The sequence below is a fragment of the Oratosquilla oratoria genome, chromosome 26 (genome assembly GCF_046742065.1).
Source record: "Oratosquilla oratoria isolate Oo_2021 chromosome 26, ASM4674206v1, whole genome shotgun sequence".
Lineage (NCBI taxonomy): Eukaryota > Metazoa > Arthropoda > Malacostraca > Stomatopoda > Squillidae > Oratosquilla > Oratosquilla oratoria.
Window position 1 is genome coordinate 44,369,898 of NC_134802.1, and position 13,146 is coordinate 44,383,043.

Sequence of the window (13,146 nt, forward strand, 5' to 3'; positions counted from 1 at the left end):
CGCTAAATCTTAAGATATTATAAATTCAATTGGGTCTTGAAAGACATTAGTGTGAATATATCAAAAGAATCAAACATGCAAAAAGCTACGCTGGACCGAATTTGTCGAGAGGTTCACTTTTTTTTTTTTTTTTGAAAATTGTGTTTAGAAGTTCCAGTTGCATAAGACAAAAAACGCGAAATATCTTACCACTAAATTTAACGGTTACAAGCACCAATCGTAAGCCTTCACGTCATATTACGTCCATTACAAAGGAAGAAGTTATAAAAGATTATAGTGTATATATATATATATATATATATATATATATATATATATATATAATCAGCCACTGGAAATAGAACAAAATTATTCCTATCATTTCGACAATTCAGCTGTTTGACTAACGAATAGACCTATGTCACGAGACGTCATTCATTGACGTAAGATAACTTTAATGGCACAATAAATAAGAAAAAGAGGGGAAGAGAGAGAGAGAAAATAGCTTCGGAATGTGTTGCTCACTGTCAACGAATTGCATGCTGCAGTTGCACATCGGTTGCATAGTGTTTCAGTTCCATGCCTCCCTTGTCTTTCAGTCACGCAGTGTCTGCCGCCTTCGCTACGTTCATATTCTTTCCATGTTTTGCCTATTTACTGATACAACCACGCTACCAGGCGAAACAAACCACGGCCCCCTTCTCCTTCCCTGACCAATCACAATTGGATGACGCGTAGGCAGAAGCGGCTGCGATTGGCCAAGATGGCGTGGATCTTGGCTGGGTCTGGGTTGTCCTAAAACTCGTTTCACCCCGGGCCCGGCCCCTCAGCTGATTAAAATAATCTCGCACTAACCAGAAACAATTATATAAAGGGCGCCACCCCGACATCCACTGGAAGTCCAACACCAAGTTCTTGATACCTTCCTACTCTAATCTTCTTTCATTACAAGATAATTAATATGATGATAACGGCAATAATACTAAAAATAATCATCATTATTGTGACCGGAACCCTTCTACTTTGAATGTGCATCAGCACTCTTATGGCTGTTATGATCTGTCATGTACTTCTGCCCCTGTGACACTGAAACTAAGAGAAAATATTTGAGTACAGGCAAGTTGCAACGTGTCTCCAGCGACATTGTGTCGAGTTGCCACACGTCACCAGCGAGACTGTCGAATCATCCGTGGTTGACCATCGCTTCTATCCTTGTGACAGTAAACCTGCAGAAACATACTTGAATACAGACAAGTTGCCGAATACCACCGACGCTACTGTGCCAAGACCATTTGTCCGTGACATTATTAGAAAAAAATGTGTTAAAAATCCTAACTTACACTACGATGGCGGAACGGACAAAACAATTACAGCCGTTTCTCTGACTAGAAACCCGCTACCCCACGACAACCGGCGACGCCAGCCCCATAGATCTTACTAGGAAGGAATGCTAGATTGCTGTGTTGTGCGAACTGCCTTGTGTAGGCCTTATGGTCTCTTGCAGTCTCCTTCATTCTTATGTTTTTATGTTACCGACTGGAAGGGGAGTAGTTCTCGAAGCCATTTCTCCCGATGTGGAAAAGTGATGGAAAACAGTAGAAATTGATTAAATATAGAAAGATCTTGGACTCACTCCGTGGATCGAGAATCAGCCCACCAAGGCTGCATCTCGAAGTGGAAGTAAAGGTGTTGATGGGCCTTGGTGACGGACAGTGGGGAGACAGCCCTCTCCGACATCTGGCCATCTTACTCAGGTGTTCATCGATGACCTCACACATGATCAAAATATTCAATATAGTACAGCTGGTAAGGTTTTCGTGTGGTCCACCGAGTGTTGAGATGTGGCAACACTGTATTCCTGTAGTATATACATATACTGTGTTCTGTAAATATACATATACATATGTATATATATATATATATATATATATATATATATATATATATATATATATATATATATATATACAAACATACATCTATTGTGTGTGTGTGTGTGTGCGCGCGCGTGTATATTCTAACTGTTGAAAATGAACACTACAATCCGTTCATTTCACAACGCGTTGTGCCACATCCACGCTGCACGAACAACAGGTAGATCACGCATAAATCTTGCCTACTGTACCTTCACAAATATGCCGTACAAAGTTTACATGTATAATAATTATCATTAAATATATGCATTATGAATGATGGAGAGATCAAATGTACAACCATCTAATGATAAAGGCAATTTTATATATGTATATATAAAAACACCAAATATGCATAGTAAAACAGACATGATAGGAAACACGAATTACACAATCAAATCTTCGTCAACGTATTAACTTGATATGACCACGAGTTGATATTACAAGTGAAGTATTAAATATGGAACCCTTAACATATATATGAAAACGAACATCATTAAAAAAACTAAAGATATGGTCATGTAAATACACATCATCGTTCATATCATTCCTTCATCGCTTGTGACTTTTGTGCTTAGATTCCCAAAATGTAGTTACTACACAGTTTGTTCAATAATCAACAACTGATGTGAACAGTAGTCCATAACAATCGTGGCCTGAAGACTTATGGGTGATATACAAAATGTGAATAAAGAGTGAAAGACTTATAAGCTTATACACATATATTCTTTGCGATGAATATAGGATAACGAGTGAAACTTCTCTACTCTGTGTGTGCGTGTGTGTTTGTCTGTGTGTGTATTCCCTTCCAGGTATGCAGTCCAGCTACATATTCATTATGCATTTTCCAGACATTGAAAAAATGGACAAAGAGGTACTGGTTATACCTTATATATATATATATATGACGTAAGCGGAGTAGGAAACACAGGAGTCTTAGTCTTGAGTTTATTCCTGACTAGTTTCGCAGGTATGCTTTTTCCTTTGAAAAAGCATACCTGCGAAACTAGTCAGGAATAAACTGAAGACTAAGACTCCTGTGTTTCCTACTCCGCTTACGTCAACCTGTCAGAATTTCTCAACATATATATATATATATATATATATATATATATATACTTACAAGTTAGGTAGTTTTTCAGAAACAGTAATTAGGATATAACACGTATTTCTCACTATAAATTTAGAACTCAGTGTCGTTCTAACAAAAGCTTACGGAGTAGTTTGTGATTTTTATAGTACATTTTAATTAATAGTGTATAGTTTCTCTTGCATGATAATGGGTTATCTTTTTAATTTTTTTCTTCCGCTAGGGCATCTTAATACTATATTTCTCAACAATCAGTATTATCTCAACAACTGTCAGTGTTGTTCGCGACCTCCTGTTAAGTAATTTATTCGCTGTTCCTCCTGTGAACAGAGGTCTTACTAATTCATACATATCACGGTTATTGTGTGGTGTCACTTTTGCATAGAGTTCGTCACCATTCACGAACACCAACACGTGAGTTTCGTTGGCAATAATATAATAAAACAATAATTAAATGTCTGTGAAGTTTGCCAGTCTGTGATCTCGCACTGACGAACCCTACTCTGTCGCTTGCTGATTATACACATATGTTATTGCATTGGCGTTTACATAATAATTCTGTCGTAAAAATATTGCATTAATTCACAGCTAGGATCATTGTACCAAAGTAACAGCAGCAGTTAACCACGACTATCCTAAACTTGTGAATTATAACACACGCCGATGGTGTCGAACAAGAAAGTAAAATGCTTACCATAAGGCGTCTTAAGGCCACGTCACACTACGCGTCAAATCGTGGGGAACTGACCCCGGCGGTCCCCGCAACACACTCAAATTGAGACGCGCAGGGCACTTTGACGCGCGCCACTGTCCTCCCAGCAGTGGTGGATTGGTGAGGCGCAACAGAAGACCCACCAAACCGCCTCACTCATCATGTCACAGAAGTCGCAGCTCTACTGGCGTCGTGAGGACGTTATTCAACTGATAGAACTGTACAAGGATAACGTGTGCCTGTGGCAAGTGAAACATCACCTGTACAAAGACAGAAATGCCAGGGATGAACTGAGTAGCGTGCGTCATTCACCCACGGCAATGAGTCACCGTTTGAACACAGGACGGTTAAAATGCGCGCGCTTTTCACCCCCGCGCCAGGCCACCCTCACTCGAAAGACGCGTAGTATGGCGTGGCCTTTAGGCAACGACACAAATCTCGAACGCATTGCACCAATAACTTCTCAGGTTTGCCCACGTCATTCTTCTTTGGGCAGTGAATGGTTAGCGGACGCACTCATAACGATGACGTCAAATCGCGCGATGTGTTCCCAAACAGGAACGACGGCTCGCAGCGTTCCTAGGCCCGACGCGTCCGATTTTTGAGTCGTTACCAAATACGCCTACAGCTGAATATGTATGCCATGGTTCCACAAAGGACTTTTGGCAGGCAGGACCAATATATATATTAGAGCCGTGCAGACACATAGCCATGCCACAACGCTGGACCCCTTGGTAATTAGCAAATTCACGGGACACCCGATGTCATCGTGCAAGCGATGTTGATGCGCAATAAAAACTTATTCATGATATTAACGGCGCGGTAATCGTCCATATTCTAAACAGGAGACATACATAACACCGTGGTGTAACCAATGGGATGTCCCTGAATACGTCCCGAGAAAAGAACGACTAGATTACTATAGAATCATTGTCTTTGCCAGGGGTGGGGAACCCTTGGCAAGCATTCAAAACCTGGCAGACTAACGAGTTTTTCCCGGCACTTTAAAAAACAGTAACTAATAAATCTCCAACTTGTTTTGTATGACCATTGGTAACATCATGATGCGGTGAGTGGTGGCTAAGGCCCTTATAGGTGAAGGGAGGGGACCTATACCGCTGAGACGCGAAAAAAGTAGCAAAGTTTTGTCCGATTTTTGGCACCCACAGTTTAATCTAGACGATCGTCGGTCGTCTTTTGGGCTAGTGTCGGGCACCCCACGAGGTTCTTGACTACGGCACTGAGTCCTCATTGCGCGATAAATCAAGTTATTTTTCAGTTGAAAAGTTAGTTACGGTCAAAGGATCCGAACGTTAGTTCTGGCTACAAAATTCGAACGTTAGCCATGATCACAAGATTTGAAATGACCCGCAGTCGCATGAGGTAAACTGACATTGCGTCCTGTTTCCGAGCTTATCGTTGATGCACGATGATGTGTCATTCTCGAACTTTCCAAACTGCATCTGTTTCCTCCCCAGCCTAAGCGGGTTACAAGCCACTGTGGAGAGAGAGAAAATCATCGTGCACCGTACTGCAAAACGGTCGGGATTTGACGTTTCAGGGTACCCGGTGATTTTGATGACCATGGGCCGGAGCGCAAGACTTCTGACTCCGAGTACGTGCAGGTCTCCTCAGCGCGAGGCCGTTTGCCGATGATAATAGTAATATACAATGCTCCATCATGCTGAACTATTCTAACACTCAAATTTCAGATGGTTCATGTGGACAAAACGCCTTCATAGACAAAGTCTTTCACTAGACAGTACTAGCTCCCCTAATATTTGCATAACGATTCACTAAAGCTTCCATCTTGGATCACTAACTGGAGACAACGTATGAGCACAGAAATGGCTAAGCGTTTCTAGTTCTTATCAAGTATGAGCACGAATTTCTATTGCACCTTTAATTAAAACTGTGAGCAGGTAGTCACTGTTCATAACGACTACACATCTTCAGATCCATGACTTTTTGGGCCTCTAATAATACCATATTCAACAATCCATCAAAGTAAAAATTATTTTTCCTTTGCCCAGTGAACCCCAATGCACAGGAGTCATGTTGGTAACAAAAGAACTATGGTCTTGTTAAATGTGAACACTTCTAATACCTATTACTTGAAAAAGTCACAAGTAATTACTTCCTGTAGCATGACAACCCATTGTTAATTCCTTCTAAACCATGCATTGCAATGTAAAGTCTTATATCCTCAGAAATAAAAAGTATGACATATAAAATATGGCTATAAGAAGACTTATTCTGTCGTTCACACAAGAATCAGTTTGAGATTGTGACTCCGAGGAACAAAAAAGGTTGTGTTGCTCTACCACTATTCCAACATATCTTTGCATTTTCAATAAAAACTTTTTTGCATTTCACAGAGATCGTTTACGATACTGTCTAAGTCATTCCATATATCTTCTTGATACTGTAAGTTTCCAGTCTGTATACTACCAATGATACATGTAAAAGAGGCATCTTCCTGAAGAAGTTTCTCATGTATGACGTTATCAGACCAACTTATAGAAACAAGATTTCGCATTTACAAATCAACTGCTTCTTTTAATGGCCATCATTCTAGAAATGTAATATTCTTCTCCGATGCAAGGCACCTACAGCTCAAACTTATCGAATACCAGACTCCGAACTTAATTGAAAAACAAACAAAAAATCATCTCTTTACTGCCCTACCACATGTTTTAAAAGTTAAAAAACAACCTACTGATTCAGACGACTAAAAGAAGATCCCAGTTGTTGTGTCTCACTCTGTCTTGTAACTCCTCCACTTCAGATTCCGTGAGTCCCCATCGCGTGATCTTCCCCAGACGAGACAGTCGCGGACAGGACGTCAGAAAAGCCTCCACAGACAAGGCCGTTACTTCCTTGAACCACTTGTAGTGCTGAAGCAGGAAGAAGTTCTCCAGGTTGGGGGCAACGTTCGCAAGCTGGACCATGTACTCATCCTCGATGTGACTCACGCATGCTTCCCTCCGTATTTGGAGATGGAGAGAAGTAAGGGCAGGGCAGCAGCTAACAAGGTCCACTACCACCGAGAGGTTTAAGTCATTGGGGAAGTAGAGTTTAATTGTCTTCAGTTGTAGAAACTTGTCTTCAGTCTTTCTTCTGTCACATTCTTCGACCTTGAAGTAGTTAAGCACTAGCTCCTCGATGCATGGTGACGATTCGTGAAGGTAAGTCAACAAGGGCCGAATGTTCTCTCCTCCTCCGGTCAAATCTAAATGTTTCAAATTCCTTAAGTGTAAAAGGTACGAGGAGAGCCTCTCAAAAGAAGTTTTGACAGTGATTTCGTTCACGTTCGGGAACTCTGCGAAATAAAACGTATCCCCAGGGCGGACGGTATGCACAATGATTTTGTTGACGCTGCCGAGAAGAGTGTTGATAGCAAGCGTGTCAGGATTCCTGATCCTGCACTGTCGGTTGAAGTCGTCAAAACCCTTCAACTTAAGTGGTTTCGGGGGCTCGTTTTCCGCCCTGTAAAGTTTCGCATATTCTAAAACGACATGAATTACTGGCACTCCTCCCAAATATTCTAGCTTTGGCATAAACTTTAAACATTTAGCTACTATTTTAATCTCTTTTGTCTTTTCGTCAATTCGGAAATCTGGTGAAGGCAAGACGAGGGTTTTAATCTTTTTACATCCTTTGGGTTTCCCGGTAAACCCTTTATATTCCTCCCCACATAAGGCTGCAAGACACCCACTAGTATAAATTTTATTTTGTCTCTCAACGCTGCTTCCTTCCTTTTCGTAACAGAAGAATCCATCTGGGCAGTCAAGAAAGAGTTGTCGTAAGTTGGTGCATTGACATCCCAAATTCCAGACGAGAGCTGGAGTGACAAAATGGCCAACATCCAGATAAGTCACGTTCTTACAGTCGTATATGAAGCAGTCAAGGTCTCCAGGCACGCCAAGAACTATCGTATGGTCTTTCTTATGGGACCTGAGGCCCGCCACACCCAAGAGACCACGGAGCATACTTCGGGGGTAGTGGTAACCCGGCACAATCAAACGTTTCGGTTGGGATCGATGGACACAAGAGGAGAGGTTTAACTGGGTTACGATCTCGTTTCTAAAGAAGCCAATCGTAGTTTTCATAATGGACTGTAGGACCTTGTCACAACCCTTTATGTGCATAACGCTAATGAACTCCAAAAGCTCTTCCAGTAGTCTCCGCTGAAGAGCTGCTGGTAGTCGGCTGTTGACGTATATTCTCGCCTGCTCCATCAATACGCGATATCCTAACACTTTTTGATTGTAAGTCATACGCTGGCCCTTCCACGAATTCTGGTGGTTTTCGAAAGCTCTCCGCCATATTTCGATGTCACAATCAACGTCGATGAAGTCCTCCTCTTCGTCGGAAAAGAAGCCACAAGCACTTTCATTCCGCAAGGGCATTCGAGCACACTCCTCGTGATTTTCCTTGCCGCAGCTGTCTTCGGCGAACTCCTCGGGATTCGAGTCCTTCGGGTCGTGGTTGTTCTGCGGAGAGGAAGAAGAGGTCTGGGACTTTCTGAGTTCCTGGTTCACTTGACCCTGTAAGATCATGATGAAACCGAAGGTCATTTCAATACAGGGCTGGCCCAGACGCCGGACCAGCGTCTTCATGGCCAGAGCCTCAAGTCGAGGGATGGTCTTCCGGGGAGGCATCACGGTGATTCTTCAGGGAAAGCCTCCTATTCCTCCATTCTGCAGACCCAAAGGAAAATATACTATTAAAACATTAACAATACACATTTGATAAATTAATGATGTTTCAGTTCTAATGACTCCCTGGTAGCCCAACCAGAAGCTAACCTAACCTAACTCAACATAAAATTGGTGAATGAACTGCAGCTGAAGTAGGAGCTTCTGGTTGGGCTACCAGGGAGTCATTAGAACTGAAACAGGACCCAGAGTATGAGGCGGGTACCAGCATCAACATGACATAATGACACAACTCCGACCTAGTTAATGTTATGTTAGATTTGGTTAGGAAACAAATTATTGTGTGGATTTGTCAAATTTTCTGTATTCCAATGAACAGTTGACTAATCCATCTCTGGACACAGACGCCTCTGTGAATCCGTCTGGATTGAACTGTAGGACAGTGCAGTATAACATGATTTCTTATACCACTAGATGTACGAATGATTGCAGCTCTGCGTGGTAGCATGATTCCACTAACGTTTATTTATTAAGTGTTCAAATTGTATCTGCTTTTTTTTCTGAGGGTATGGGTGTATGCAGGCAGTGGAGAGTTTGTTGTTTTCATTTCGTACTGGTAAGTGTGGTGCATTCTAAGAAGGCCAAAGCGTTGCAGTTGCTACAATGGAAAGATGTGTGCATATTTGATAGGTTTTGTGTATTTTGGTCATATGTAAGAGGAAATGTTTTGAATAAGTTAAATGAATGTGCGGAGAATTTTGAAAGAAACATAAATGTAGAGGTGTTGAAAGTTCTATCACTGGAGTCCGAGATGAGCCAGAGGATGAGGTAATAGGAAAGTATGTGCCAGAAAGGAGCAAACAAGGGGAGGGGGTGTTGAAGACGTGTACTGAAAGAAGAGTACAGTAAACCCTCAATATATCGAACTAATTCGGGGGGGGGGGGAGCTTGGGCGTTATATCTGAAAGTTTGATATATCTTAATATTTTATTATGCCAAATATTAGGAGTAGTCTTCACTCTCGTCCTCATCTCTTCTCTGCCCACGACATTTGACCTCCGAGGCCTCCCAAGGGAATCGCTCGTGGGGCCATCAGTTTGACTCATATGCCGCCTAGCCATGTGAGCCACAGCTGGCCGCATGATCATCACAAAGACCGTTTGAGGAAACACACATGCAGTTCACTAACCTAATGCGAACCCTGTGAGGCCACCCAAGGATGACTAACCAGTGCCAGGGTCTGCCACGTGAGACACCACAAAGCCCTTTTGAAGGAACTCACGTGCGATAACCGCCTCATAACCTGTGTTGGCATGGTGTATATATTGTATTATTTTATTATTTATTTGTAACCATATTTACATTATGTACAATAAAATGTATTTTGTTTGTATAAGATATCGCAGATGCGATGCGTGTCTTGTTTTTGGCGCGAACGAGAGCGTGGCGTCAGTATTTAAGAAGCTTTGTTAGCAGGTGCAAGTATTGTTGTCCGTGTTGTAAACAAATATATACATTCTTAACAAGTTGAAATTTCGTATTCATTAGCCACCCAGAACAAACCTCTACGTGAGTCAACGGCCTGAGAACGTTTTGCGTCCAACTTCCCTACGCATCGCACTTTGACCTCACGCCAATTAGGAGCACGGGTCATTACCTGCCCGTGTATATAAAGAACTGAACGGATGCCGAAGATTCAGATCGCCTCGGAGCATCATACATGAGCCTGAATCGCTGCTCCTTGCTTTCTCGCCCCATCCCCGCAAGCAGATCACACAGGGACATGACTTGAAACACAGTCGTCACCTCCCTCGCCGTCTCGTCCCCCCCCCACTGGCGCCCAAAATTCATTGTTAAATAAAACCAACTCTCCAACAGAGTTTGCCTTCAACCAACCTTACGTATGGCTGCCCAACGTAGGGCAAGACCACCAGCCTAACATTTGGGTGCCCAACGTGGGGCAAACCACCAGCCTAACACCAAACTCTCTGCAAATATCGAACTTCGAGTCGGTTTATGAGATTGAAGTTTGGTACACACTGTCTCACCAGTATACCAGTTACAGTAAACCCTCGATATATCAAACTAATTGAGGAGGGGGAGGCTTGGTCGTTATAACCGAAAGTACGCACTGTAAGTACTACATATGTATATAGGTTTTCCATGCGCCCGCCATCCATATCAAACCTTGCATCGCATATACCGTGTTCGTTATATCAGACGAATGGTCGGTAGGTTTCATCAAGATCTAAGAATATAAGGTCTAACCACTTCCGACCGAATTTCGAGGGAGTTGGCGCAGCGGGCCCGTGAACGTCACCTGGCTGTTCAAAGTGGGGTTGGCGGGTCCTATAGCTGTCAGTTGAAGCTGGTGCGTCGATTGGGAAAGACGTTGCCTTCGCTCGCACCGCTCCACGCAATTAGTTATATTCTGACAAATATTATATAAAATATATATATAAATATATATAAAATATTATAGTTCCTGTCTATATATATGAATATATAATATATATGATATAATATATATATATATAATATAAAATATTATAGTTCCTGTCTTCCTTGGCGTTTCACATTTTTCTTCAGTGTTTCACAAAGAGAAAATGGACTAGCCTAATGACGTCAGAAGCTGCGCAGAAGAATTCAAACGGTCTGACCTGTATACTTAGACCTTGGGTTTCATTAGGGTCGATATAGCCGAAATTCGGCGTAACGAGGTACGGCGCAGCGATGGTTTACTGTAATGAAAAGGAACAGTGTTCAAGAAGGACATAAGAATGTATGGGACAGAGTGGGAGGGTAGTCAAAAGGGAATTAATAAACTATGTGGTTGTGTCCAAAAGGATGATTGGAAGAATTCTGGATGTCGATGTTCAGGTGGAAGCCGGAAGAATTTTGATAAGTGAGCAGAGACGAAGAAGATGAATACCAAGGGAACTGCGAAATATGTGGACTATAGTGATGAGAGAAGTGGAAGAAGAATGGACGTGTTTCAAGGAGGAAGTAACAAAGTGTGCAAAGACGATGTGTGAGAGATGTTTAGTAGGATGAAAAATGATGGAATACAAAGGTGAGTGATTGGTGGCAAGATTGTGTTGTAATCATGGTGTGAAGAACATGGAAAAGGTACAGACTGCGTTGGAATAACTGCGGATGTAAATAGAACCTCTAACAAATACAACCGTCTTGGGTATGCTGATAAAATGCTCACACCGGACTACAACCCTCTGAAGTCTGCCTTTGCTGAGTAGGGTTGGGGAGCCTTATACACAGCCCTCTGAGGTCTGCCTTTGCAGAGTAGAGTTGGAGAGCCTTATATACAGCCCTCTGAGGTCTGCCTTTGCAGAGTAGGGTTGGCGAGCCTTATATATGTTACAGTAAGGGATTACGCGTATTCACTGAATAAACATTCAGGGATTACGCGTAATCCCTAGGTACGTGTTCTTACTGTAACATATACAGCCCTCTGAGGTCTGCCTTTTGCTGAGTAGGGTTGGAGAACCTTATATACAGCCCTCTGAGGTCTGCCTTTGCTGAGTAGGGTTGGAGAGCCTTATGTACAACCCTCTGAGGTCTGCCTTTTGCTGAGTAGGGTTGGAGAGCCTTATATACATCCCTCTGAGGTCTGCTTTTGCTGAGTAGGGTTGGAGAGCCTTATGCGTACTACTCCTGGGGTTAGAACCAGGATCTCCGCGTTCGAGACAGGAGTGCTCACCAGAAAAATCTTTCCTTCTTCTCTGGGTCGAATCTGTGTCCTCAACTTTCAAAGTGAGAACGGTAACCGCAACTCCACGCCGACTCCTGTTAAACGGTTTTCGAGCTTGATCTCGATTAACCTTTTAATTACATTGTTAGACAAGTATTCCAACTGTCGCTAGGTAATGTTATTCACCTTAGGGTTGATATTGGGTGATATACTTTTTTTCACCCGTACGCTATCATTTCGTCCTTGATATAGTTCACTACGATGTCCATAGTGTACTACGCGAGTTCAGCCAAAGGTATTTTCTAGTATTTTGACAGAAACAAACGGCACTTTATTAGAGGACAATATCACCCCGAAAATAATAAATTAGAGTAGGATAGCAGAAGCAGAGTGAAAGTTAAATGTGGCACAAAAGTCCCCTGAAATATTGACTGCATAAAACGTATGCAGCCATCTCTGGATGAAGAAAAAGAGGAAGAAGGAGGAGAAAATAAGAAGAAAAAGAAGAAAAAGGATAAAAATAAGAAGAAAAAGAAGAAAAAGGAGGAGAAAAATAAGAAGAAAAGGAGAAGAGGAAGATGAAGGAAAATAAGAAAAATAAGGGGAGAAAGGAAGAAAAAAGAACAAGGGGGAGAAAAAAAGGGACAAAAAGAAAGAGGAGAAGAAGAAGATGAAAAAGGAGAAGACGGAAAACAGAAAAACGAGGCAATCAAACACGAACGTGGTCCAAAGTGAACTGCGGAAAAAAAGAAAGAAAATAAAAAAAGCGGGCTTTTGAAAGACCAGCTCATTAATGTGCCTCAAGACTAGGTAAACACATACACGCTTACTAACGAACACACACACAAACACGCGCGCGCGCGCACAATTGGTGGTTTGGTTAGAAAGTGAAGAGCCTACGCACCAGGAGGCGCTCCGTGGATGCGGCCGAAGCCGTCACTTTTCCCTTTGGAGAGTGTTGGCGCAGATAACAGCCACTGCACGCCGGGAATCGGAGTGGAGTGCGGGATTCAAACTTAGAGCTAAGCGAATACGAGACCGGCATGCTTCGATTACGCCACCTACGTTTGCTTAGGATGGAC

At 42.4% G+C, this 13,146-nt stretch overlaps 1 protein-coding gene across 2 annotated transcripts in view; it reads right to left on the reverse strand.

The window, feature by feature from the left end:
• Positions 1-2,943: 2,943 nt before the first annotated feature.
• LOC143039501 (uncharacterized) overlaps positions 2,944-13,146 on the reverse strand; it is a 15,638-nt gene continuing 5,435 nt past the window's right edge. For both annotated transcript variants that reach the window (XM_076209626.1, XM_076209628.1), the window contains exon 2: positions 2,944-8,397. In XM_076209626.1, coding sequence (XP_076065741.1) covers positions 6,418-8,358 — 1,941 coding nt within the window. In that variant the 5' untranslated portion in view covers positions 8,359-8,397 and the 3' untranslated portion in view covers positions 2,944-6,417. The remainder of the gene's footprint in view (positions 8,398-13,146) is intronic.